Source organism: Aptenodytes forsteri, unplaced genomic scaffold, assembly GCF_000699145.1.
Source record: "Aptenodytes forsteri isolate BGI_AS27 unplaced genomic scaffold, ASM69914v1 Scaffold15, whole genome shotgun sequence".
Lineage (NCBI taxonomy): Eukaryota > Metazoa > Chordata > Aves > Sphenisciformes > Spheniscidae > Aptenodytes > Aptenodytes forsteri.
Genome location: NW_008795129.1, coordinates 5394206 through 5406092, shown reverse-complemented (window position 1 = coordinate 5406092; position 11887 = coordinate 5394206). Strand labels below are relative to the sequence as shown.

Here is an 11887-nt window from a genome sequence, read left to right as displayed (position 1 = left end):
TGTGCCCTCTCCTTCCCTATCCTGCCATCCCATGATTACTTCAGCTTTCCAGGCAAAAAGGAGCTGGAAAGTCCCTCCTCTGTGAACAGACCCTTGCGTGTGAGGTTTATGAACCGAATCCCGCACAAGGGAGGAGGAAGTTGAGCCTTTATCTGCCACCTCTTGGGTGAGTGTACTCAGCTGTTGGGTGGAGGTGCTGTGACAATGAGGATCCCTTTGTGTGAGGGATGGCCTGAACATCTTAACTGGGAATCCTGAAGAGAAGGGAGTTATCTAGGAGCAGCCCCCTTGCCTGAGCATTTCTTCCCCGGGGGCCTTTTTGGCAGGCCCCCAGTTTGACGTGCTTGAAGCGTGGATCCCTCTTTGCAGGTGCCCAACTCCTCACCCCTGGATCAGGGAGCAGGTGTTTTAATTTAGCTGTGGAAAACCTCCTGTGGAGCTTGTCGTAACTTGCTTTGTGTTGAGCGGCATTGCTTTTCTGGCATCCTTGTCTGTTCGCACTTGGTACTGCAGATGGTCTGTTGACTCATGTAACTTTATCCTTTAATTAGCACCGTGATGTTAACGTGGTTCAGGTTGATACGGACAGGCTTTGAGTGTGTGCGTTGCTACGGGCCTTCCAGACTGGGGATGCTACAGTGTAGCATCTGGGTTAAGTTTAGAGCTTTTTCTAAGCCACCCTTGAACAAAGGCAGGCTTTATTAGAGCGTCTGCCAGGCTTCTTTACCAGAGGAGGGCTGTTTCACATCATCTTTGAATATATAATAGGATTGTATCTGCTGGTTGAGCTCTTTCAAAAGAAATTCTAACACACGCTATCCTCGAAGTACCTGCAGAAAAACTGGTTGGACTTGTTTGTTATCATCAGAGAGGTTTAACTGTGTTTTCTAATAATTTTCCTTGTTCTCTCTAGGGTAATAACATGTCTTGCCTGCAAGCCCAGAACCCTTTTTGAGGGGGACACAGAGTGGAGTCCATCTCCTTCCCCTTGGCTCAGCTATCGCTGGCAGTAGCACAGAACACATTACCTGGCATATTTTCATTGGAGCTTAATGTTCTCTGGATTTCATTTCCTTATATTTTCTTGGGAAAATACCTTCCCTTCCAGCTTTGTTTATTGCAGTTTGATATCCCTATCTCAGCCCACGTTTATCTCTCCTCTGGCTTGACTCCTTTAGAGGATGAAGCTAAAGAGGTGTGTAGAGGACCTGGGGAGGTTCGGTGTTTTCTCTTTATGCTTTATGCTGAGATTCAATAGTGCTGGTAAGTCCCATGTTTCCCTCTGTCCTCCAATAAAGAAGTGTCCTTGTTGTTGCTTGTTTATGCATATAGATGTGTTTTTGTTGTGGGTTGTTTTTTTTTTTAAGTCAGTGATGCCTAGAAGTTATGGAGGCATTGCCTTCAAAGCTTTCATGCATGCTTTATGATGCGCCGTCTTGACATCTGTGGAAGTAATATAAATCCTGACCACGTGTCAGTAACGCTTCTGAATTCGGCTGAGCACTCTAACGGGCGGATAGCATCATCCAGCAAATGGAGTGTGTGATTGGGAAGCAGCAGGCATTACCTGCATTTTTGTTTTTGCTCATGACTTGCTCTATGACCTTTGATAACTCTTTCTCCCTCAGTGCAAAGAGGATACTGAAATATCATTCCTCGTATAAAGTGCCTTGGGATAGGTAATGAATTTTTTTTTTTGCCGTTTAATCGAAAGCAGTCAAAATATTTGATCCTGTTTTTATTTTACACAACTGCAATACTCCTGTGGAGTCTAATGGAAATAGAACCAGACCAGCATCTTTCGCAGAATCAGAAACCTAGGAAGCTTGGCCTACCTTTAAAACTTCCAATTCATTAAATATTCAATTAAAAATGTGTGCAATATAAGTTAAGGGTATGCACTAAGTGGTAGGCTATACTACTTCCAAATTGTTAAGCAACATAATAATATATAGGCCATCTACCTATTCCCTGTTTTCTGCTGTCACAGATTCAAAAACAAACAAACAGAAAGCTGATATGTTATGGAAATAGAAGAACAGTGCATCACCCAGTTGCCCTATTTAGTATAGTCTCTGCTGTGTTAATTCCCCTCTAATCCTTTCTTTAAACACGATTGTCTCATTTGTGGCAGGTTACATTCCAAATAAACATGATCCTACATGTTTCAAAAAGCTTTTTATTTAATGTAACTTCGCTAATCTAACAAAAGGTATGGCTAATTATGCCTGCCTTTCAGATTAGTGTTGCCAATTTTGGCTAATTTATGTCTATCACTGTCTTTCCTATGTGTAATGCTTCCCTGTTGTATTAGTAAAAGAAGGATAAAGTGCGTGTAGTCCAGTGGATTCCCGATTCCTAGCGAGGGGTTTTGATGATATTATTCTCTAATAGCCTTAAGAAAGGAACAGCTCACGTGATGCATCTTCCTATTGCCAGCTGGTACACATTTATTTGAACGACAGGAGCCAAATGCAGGCCACTGACCATTTTTAACCAAAGCTATGGCATTCAGCCTGATTCAGGACGATGCCTGAGGCAGTTTGATCCAGTATGGTGGGGTTGGCAGTTTAGGAAACTACCTGCACGAGCTTTGCTCTCTGCACCTCCAGGTAGTCCATTCCCGCTGCTCTTCCTCCTCCTCCCTATTCACGCAGACTGGAGTGTGATCCCTGCCCTCTGGCTCTGCTCTCGGACCACTTTCAGAACTGGTTGATAATTTATTTATTCATTCATTTGCATAAATTGTGCTCTGACCTGTCTAGTTCTAGCTCTTTAAAACTCCTGTGTCTTTTCTCACCCAGCCAGTGCACCAAACTCTCTCCTGTTTGGAATCCAGAGAGAAAATAAGAAGTGCACCTTGGTCCAATTGATGGCTTAGCTTTGGTTTAGAAATAATTGCATTTCAAGCTACTTTAACATCATCTAATATTTTTATTTTTTAGGTGCAAGGCCTGACAATGGCACCGAATGAGCACTGCCTTCAAACCTCCTTCCTGTAAATGATAGGACCAAACAAGGCGGTGTGATGAACATGCCACTGCATCAAATCTCTGTCATTCCGGCTCAGGATGTTACCTCTTCCAGAATCTCCAGGAGCAAGACCAAAGAAAAAGAGGAACAGGTACTGTCAGATATGCTTGATTTTCACAGGAAGTTATCTAAATATAAAATGATAGGGGTTATCAAATGAGACCTGATTCTGTTCCAAAGCCCCAACTCCTTGCATGGCTGCTGCTTTTAGTGAAGATAAATGTTACCAAATTATCTCTTTATTCTCACATTTGCTATTTTAAAGCAGCTGGCTGCAAAATTCTAGAAATTGTTGTTGAGTAACTTCTGCAAAATCCAAGCTACAACCTTCTATTTTTTCATAAGAATTCAAGGCAGATAGGGTTTTTGGATGATGGCTCTAGTACTGTTGTCACGGAAGCTGTTACAGGTGTATTTTACCTTTCTAAAAGAAAAATAGTATGGGGTGTGAACCCCTATATGTAGCCATGCATCCTGTTTTCCTTTGCTCTTGGCAGCATCTAGTAGCCGTGTTGTGGTTCGTATTGACTGGAATATCACAAGGAAGGAAATATACACCCATATGTATACTTCCATATGTATACTTACTCTGCTGTTTTCTGGAGGTATGATTTGTATTCTTAACTTGGGAGCATGTGTGTGAATGGAATAATTTTGAGATTCAGAATGCAAAAATATCAGAAGTATCTAATGATTATAAGTGTAATAGAATCTAATTAATAGGCTACTTAATAATTTTTAATAGCATACTGTGTCTGGTCTTCACGTGTCAACCTTATTTTACCCCTGGACTGCGTCTCTGATCAAACACAAAGACCTTAGTGTGCATCATGCGTTAGTGTACACCGTACTGCATTGAATTTTACATTATCTGTCAGTTCCACAGAAACCTCTTTGTGGTTTTTTAGCTTTACACCAGCATAAAATCAGGTCAAGAGAACGTTCACATTATGGTACAACTGCAGGGCTTGTTTTGTGGACTGCTCGGGAGTGGTTAATTCTGAGGAGATCTAGGGTGATACTGATTACAGATAGGGCGTAGCTTAAGTATAAGTGGCTGGAAAGGCACTGTCATGTTACAGAAAGGGATTCGCTAAGACTAACTTTGGGTAGGGTAAAAGGAGTTGCTTCTGATGTGTTAGGATCATCTGCCCTGACTACCCTTCTCACCTGTCAGCTGTCCAAATTGCACCTACAAAAGTCACCGGTGAGTCAGTAAAAATAAATTGTCCCATTGTTGGTTTTTGGCATCTTCTCCTTAGTAACGTCTTAAAATGGATTCTAGCCCTTCAGATTCTTAAACCAGTAATTAATTAGGCTGGCACGCTGCTGCTTTTGGTTGCCAGGACTAGGCAAGAAGTTGTCTTCACAGATGAGGTGCTCTAAATCCATGAAGCACCTTGTCTCAGGAGCCTGCTGGAATCTCTCACTTCCCACCTGTCGCACATAGTCGCCGTCTGGGCAGCTCTTTAGGTAAGAGGGCTTTGCTGTTTCTTCCCTTCGGTCCCCTCCCATACAGAAACTGTATGTGCTGAGAGAGAGTGAAACAGCCCCTCTGCCAAATGCAGGGCAGTGCTGTGAACTGACTACCCTCCCCTGGGGTGATGGGGATTAGGAGGCCAATCAGATCGAAACAACTTGTGGCAACTCTGGCCATGCAGTGAGCCCAGAAGCGCGAGTCCCAAGTCTCCTTCTAAACCTGTTCTTCATTTCTGACACAGCGACCTCAGTGTTAACAAATCTCCCCCGTGTTTCCTTCATGATAACTAGTTGAAGTGTTGATTATTGTTTCCGTTGCCAGGCTGCTATTGTACTTTCATGCCTTGGGACATTTGAAACAGAACAGAATGTTTATTTAAATATGTGCAATATTGCAGAGGAAATAATGGGGACTGGGGCTATGCAAGCAATAAATTAGGCTAACCTGGAAAAACTTCCTGTTTCCCAAGTCTTGTCCTTCTTGTCTCCATAAGCATATTCATTCATCCCTGCAGTGTCCTGTGTTCTGCCAAAACCACAGCTGGAACAGCTGGAGCACCGGGTGAACTGCCTGCCGTCCTTGATGCGCAGCTGTACTGACACTGCGGCTGCTCCTGTGCACATGAGCCACAGCCTGGCCCCTGTGCGCTCCTCCCCGCTCCTGCAAACTGCGTTGCTTCTGGTGTTAACCTTTAATGCTGGATCTAACGAATGAGCTGGAGGGCAGTCAAGTTGTTAATGTGCTGACTTTGACCAATCCAGTTAAATTTTTGTATTGCATCAGTTAGGACATTCAAGGCTACTTGCTAGTCAGAGTCCCTGTCAACCCTTGGGTGCAATCAGGACTCGCTGGCCATGACTGTGAGTTTTGCTTATATTTAAAGTATACAGTAAAGGGGAGATAGGGTGCAAGAGAAATAAATTGTAGATTATCGTCTGCCTTATTTGTAGTAACTTCAAAATGCTTGTTTTCTGTTTGAGAAAGAGCAAGATAAAGAGCAGCATGCGGAGCGAGCATGATCCTGTGTTGAGCAAATCTGCTGAGCAGTTGTAGATGATTTTTGTGCCCTAGGTAACATATTCTTTACAAGAGAAGGACACTAGGTAAAACTGAGAAAGAAGTCATTTGCATTTCAGTTTTGCCACTTCAGTACAAAGTCAGTGAAACTGCAGTACTTTCGTATTTCAGTTGCATAACTTTCCATTACAGAGCTCAAAGTTATTTCTTCGTGTTGTGGATGGCCTAGGCACAGTTCTCATGGATTTCTGCAAACACATATAACAGTTTTTCTGGAGCAAGTGCAACATTTCACAGTTTGATTGAAGTGCCATGATTTTCTTACCTTACCTTTACTATGTAATAGAAACACTCTTTACCTTTTTTGTGTAGGAGCAACAGTAAGCACCTCAAACAAATGTGTACACTGTGGTCTTAAAGTGTTTTGAGTTGTACAAAGCCACTTGCCAGTCTGAACAAAATCAAACAAACCCCAAACCACAGTCAAAACCAATATTACTGCTTCAAAGATAAATATGTAGGTTTGCTTTGTAATACCAGGCTATGTTCTTAGACCAAGTGCATTGCCAGGTGTGTGCTTTGTAGATTGAGCAGGCTCATGTACGTATCTCCCCTGTTTATTACCAAGCTCTGGCGAAAGCCAAGGTGAATAAAGGTGGAGTGTCAGCTAGCAGATGAAATTTTGGGTTGCTTTTGTTCTTGCTATTTCAACCTTTGGCTTGTCTGTACCTGCATCGTAAGAAGTCCTTCAGAGGAAAGGCTCAAGAAGCACAGCGGCGGAAAATGAAGTACCAGTGTGCCTAGAGAGGGAACTTTGCCAGTCTGTGAAAAATCAGTGTTTGTCCTGTTCCCCAGAAGGAAGATGCTTTATATCCTGTTCTCTTATCTTTTGTGATTATGGATGTGTTTAATTATCCACATTTGTAGTAGAGGTGCAGAGGAAAAATTCTCAAGCTGAACAGTTCGTATCTCTTACTATTTCTTCTCTTTCATGCTTCTGGTCAAGATGTAGCTCTTGTATTTCAGGTTAAGGCTTGACTGGGTTTAGTAATAGTTTTCCTTGCTACAAGAGCAAGTTTTCTGGGCTAATGATTTGTGACTAACAGTGAAGAACAGCAAGAAATCCTTACCATCTTTATCACTGCAATCCAGTTTCTCAAATGGGGTGATCTGTAGTCACCAGGCATGCCTCATGGCAGATTAACATGTAGATTCAATACCTGTGGAAGTCTGGGGCAAAAGAAGAGGTGGTAAAAGGCAAAGTTCCTGCCTGCCATTTCTGTTTTAAGTCCTCAGTGATATGTATAAATAGCAGAGCCTGGTAGATTCTGATTGTTTAGTGTAATTTTCAAGATTTGAAATAGTTGAAAACTGTGGCTAACGGGAGTCTCTCATGGAACTTTGTCCATTTCCCCAGTAAAAATGGGGAAGGTCATAAAGGGATTATTACTCTTGCATTTAACTCAGATGAACTGTTAGCTTTAAGGGCTATTAATAACCATCATTAGCTTCTTATCCTTCACTAGGAATAGCTTCATACTTACCTGATTTAAGGGAGAGTCACTCTAGTGTTTGTGAGATGCTACAACCTCCCCTGCCTCTGTTTGGTGGGTAACGTGCTGGCAGCGATGTTTTCTAACGTATCCAAAAGCTAGCAGCTCTCAGGGTTTGGACTGGAAATGAGGAACCGAAGCTGGCATGTGGTTGAGGTGTTGCTCTGGTTTTGTTTTGTTACAGCATTGCCTATTTGAGGGCTTTGTGCCTCACTTGCTGAAGCAGACTGATGTGTACCACAAGTTCTTAGTAAACATTACTGCAGTGAGTGAAGCTCCCTGAGCAATAGCTTTTACACTGCTCTTTTAAAAATGTGTGAGTAACTTCACAACCGTGGCCTCCTGTGCTATGATCTCTGCAGATCTCATAAGCAGATCAGGGATGGACGGGATCAGTGTTTGAATGAGAGATCATGAGATGTTGGTGCAAGTCATTTTGGGTGCGCAGTACTCTTTTCTTCTCAATGGCCTGGACCTGGGAAGCAATACTGAGTTGTCATCAAGGATCACGTAGCATTTATCCCAGAAGCAGATGAATGTTCTAGTCAAATTTAAACTTATTAATTCCACTTCATCAACCGAAACTCCCTTCTGTCCTCTGCTCTAGAGGAACTGTCTTCGTCTTCCAAGTGCTGTGTAGTATTACTGGCTGCTATGTGCTCAGCAGAGATGCTATGATCATCTCAAACATCTCCAGGTGCTTCTCAAAGCTGCCATCTTGGAGATACTATGACTACCTAATTTGTCTGGATGAAATTATGGTGAGAAGTACATTGTGCTGCATCTTGCTAAATTTCTTCTGCTTTCTTAATGATCTCTTGCATCCTGTAACAAGAAAGGCACTATGGCCTATGGATTCAAATAAGCCCTATCTTACTGGAAAAGCAGGATTACTTGAAGAAGAAAAAAAAAGCAATAGATGCATTTGCAAGAATTGTTAGCCATAGATCAGTAGCGCAATATAAAGTTGCATGCTTTACATTATTGAATCCAGCGTGACACTTTGAGAGCTATTACATTGTTTTTAAGGTACAGAAGCAGTCTGTGACCTTTTTCATTCACTTTTTGTGAATGTGGGCTCAGACTGGCTGACCTTGATCCAAATACTCAGGCATTTGTAAGGCTCTGTGTGTGTGTGTTTTGGTTTTGCTTGCCCGTTGAACCAAATCATTCCTTAAGCAGTCAGGCCACAAATCCTTTGAGAATTTCACCCCTTATGATTTTGTACTGAGATTTTTGTGTTTATGTGTAGCTATGTAGTATATTAACACTGTGCCTGGTATTCTTTATTAAATTGGCTTTATATAGAAACTGGTTAACTATTGAAGAATTTTTGTCTGAGTATCCTTTAACTCTTCTGTGGGAAGCAGAATATGTCTCTTGCTGTACTGCTTATAGGCTTAGCCTCAAAGTGGGAATTGCAAAGTCCTTTCCTGACAATTCAAACCTTGGCTTTTACTTAGTGTGTTTTTCAATGGATCATAAAGCATTTCTCAGAAAAAGTTGATTTCACACTTCCCACTTTTTAAAAAGTAGCAATTAGACAATTTTTTGACAGAGTAGACAACCTGTGACAGAAGCACCCCTGAAGAGCTGCAGTGAAAATGCTTTCGTTTCTGCAGGCTGGGAGCAGGTAGGAGTATTGCCTAGACCTCGTCATTTGAGAATACGCCAGATGACCGGGATGGTTGTAACATCCTTCTGAATTGTATCCCTGCAGCGATGCTGTCATGCTGAGAGCGTGGTACTTCCATGGCTGATTTCTATGCTAAAACAGACATTTTAGTACATGTCTGTGTAGGAACAGGTGCCTGAATGTACTCTTACTCTGATTACCTTTAGCAGGTAAACAGTCTAGTGAGGAGCACTAAGTAAATAGGAAAACTGCTTGAGAAACTGCTTCACGCCAAATGCCTCTTTTCTCCATGGGTGCATTTGTACATGCTTGAACACCACCCTGCTTGTGATCTCTCCTTTTGGTTATTAGGAGAGTCGTTCTTGTGCTTGTCAAGACGACTTAACTGTTAACTTGCACCAAACCCTTCCTGGGCATAGCACTTTGCAGTTGCTGTTGGGATATCCCTGCGAACACGTTCTCACGGGGCATTCCCTATTTTACTCCTATAAACGTCTTGGCATCTGGTGGTGGTGTGAACGCCTGAGGTGCTCCTTCTGCCTTTGCCTGCCTGCCTTCTCCCCATGGGCAGTTGCCACCATTCCCGCCCCTTGCCAGCTTCAGGGCTTTCTTCTCTCCCATGTATTCCTGGCAAGAGCACTGCTAATGTCCCCTTCTGTGTGGTACCTGGAGAGCCGGCAAGAAGCACACAGAGTGCAGCCAGGCCTGGATTAAACCAGTGGAATTTGGGATTTGTTTGTCTCTTACTGCCCTGCTAGATGGTGTTGGGCAAGTCCCTTAGGTGCCTGCGCTATCCTTCCTCCCATCTGTCAAAGAGGGCTAGCACTGCTGACTAGGCTTGTTTGTAAAGGACTTCAGGTCTACGGATAAAAGCTGGGCAGCTGGAAGTGTTTGTCACTAGATCCTTTGAGATGACTGCTTTGCCAGAGTCCTGCTCTGCAGCTGGTTCTGCTGAGCTGGCCCAAAGCTCTGCCGCAGAACATGGTGGGCACGGGGTGCATGGAGAGCGGAGGGGTCTTCCTCCTGCAGATGGGCATTGCTTGATCTCGGTCGTGGTGAACGTGCAAAATGCTGTGACCTCCCCAAATTCTGTTCTTTCTGTGTTTGTGTGCAGGATGGGAAGCTGATCCTCTCAAGCCCTGCTCTTGGAAGCTAGAGCATGCTGCTTCCCAGCAAACCCCTGGTGAAGGGGGGAGAGGAGGCAGGAAGCGGGAGGGAGGGGATGGGATGGGATGGGAGGGAGGGAGCTGCTCCCACTCGAGCAGTCCTAACAAAAAAAGTCGGATCACGCCGTTTGATTCTGCATTGTGTTTGTCTTGGAGTGTGTACAGCATGTGTGTGTGAGGAAAGGAGCAGATGGCTTCTGAGTGGAGATGAATTGCGAAAGGCAAACTGTGGGAAGTGGTTTCTGAAAGGGATTTGAAGGAGGAGAAAACCCTTTCTTTTAAAAATTCAGTAAACATTACAAAAACTAACAGTAGTTGATACAGCAGCAGAGGGTTTTTTTATGTAGCGATGCTTCAGAGAAGAAACTTTGGAAGTTTCAGGTTTTGCTGTTTGCTTGTAATCAGACTCATTTATATACGATCTCTGTTTTGATCTTGTCTGCTTATTGCATGTGAACTCCTTGCTTTCGTGTCTCAAGACCAGAAACTTAGTTAATTATTATAATCTGTAGCTGTTGCATTAACCTGAATCCTTAAACCACCTCTCTGATATTAACACAATCTTGGTCTAGCTTTCACTAGCAGTTCAGTTGAACAAGCTGAGCGTCGTTCTTAGAAAAATATGGTTTTATAAAAGAAGTGCTGGTGTTTAATTATGTGATAGCCAAGTATGTTTTGGTGGTGGTGTTTTGCAGGTCTGTTGATGTTTCTGGTGTCTGTTAATGTGCAACAGCTTTCCATAAAGGGAGCCCTGGATCTGAGCTCATGAACTTAGAGTTCATATTTTTTCTTCCCTGGCAAAAGCACGCTTGCTTGTTTGCTTTCTAATGAGAACTGTGTGTCAGCCATGATCCCATAGTGAGTTGTATATGCGTATAAATATCTGTGTCAGTACAGAGTGCCTCCAAAATCATCACAGCTCCACAAAGACGTGGTTCAAGGTCCTACTCATACTTTGCAGTGATTTTCATCACCCAGTGGTTATACTGTTTCTTTAAAGTGATGCTGTCAGGTTCCTGCAAACTGATTTTTAAAGTTCTTTGTTCATTAAAGGTAATTTCTGTAAATGAGAGACACCAGAAGTACAGGTTTTTTTCTCCGTATAGGATGTTTTGCCTTATGCATTGATGCATAGTGAGTGACTTTGTTGGTTTGCTCTTTCAGACAGGTGTATTTCTTTACCTGGTGAAATACTTAAAGTAGGTTGGGTTTTGGGTTGTTTTGGGCTTTTTTTGGTTTTGTTTAGGGTTTTTTTGAGAGAAGAACAAAGACTAACAATTCTGCCAGGGAGGTATCCTGTGGTGTAGCGCCCTTAAAGTACTTGAACTTTAGAGTTTTTAAAACTGTGTCTAGCTTTCAAGTTGCTGATTTTCCCTTTAAACCCTGTACCCAAGTGGTTTAAAATCATAACTTCTGAGAAGTTATATATAGCCTTAGATTTGCACCCCTGAACTTAGGTAATTCTGCTTGGCATTTATGCTATTTATGAAGAATTCTTGATGGGGGTGCGGCGAAGTTATTCTTTAGAAATTGCTCCTCCATGCTTTGCTGAAATCTAAGCTCTTAGGAGTACAGCCTTCTGAGTCAATAGTCCTCACACCTAGAAACAAAATCCACCTTTGGGATCCATTCAGCTTCTCTTGATCCCAGAAGTGATGGTCTTGCATCTGCTACTAAACATGTTTCTCTGTGGTAGCAGACTTGCTCCTGTTTTAGGAAGTTGCTTATGGATATTTTTCATGACAGCCAAAAGTCAAAGCATGCTTTTATTACTGAAAAAGCCCAAATGTGTGTTCTTTGAGGTCAGTGGCTGAAATTGAGAATTTAATTTTCTAGGAGTCAAGAACTGAATTTTATCATAGAATTGTAGAATAGTTCGGGTTGGAAGGGACCTTTAAAGGTCATCTAGTCCAACACCCCTGCCGTGGGCAGGGACATCTTCAACTACATCACATTGCTCAGAGCCCTGTCCAACCTGACCTTGAGTGTTTCCAGGGATGGG

General features: G+C 42.7%; 1 protein-coding gene across 2 annotated transcripts in view; it reads left to right on the top strand.

Moving 5' to 3' along the window:
* The first annotated feature begins 2943 nt into the window (after nucleotides 1-2943).
* Nucleotides 2944-11887, top strand: part of MARCH8 (membrane associated ring-CH-type finger 8) — an 80879-nt gene continuing 71935 nt past the window's right edge. Inside the window, exon 1 of one of the 2 annotated variants that reach the window (XM_009277720.1) lies at nucleotides 2944-3124. In XM_009277720.1, coding sequence (XP_009275995.1) covers nucleotides 3029-3124 — 96 coding nt within the window. In that variant the 5' untranslated portion in view covers nucleotides 2944-3028. The remainder of the gene's footprint in view (nucleotides 3125-11887) is intronic. The other variant, XM_009277719.2, reaches the window with a different exon arrangement.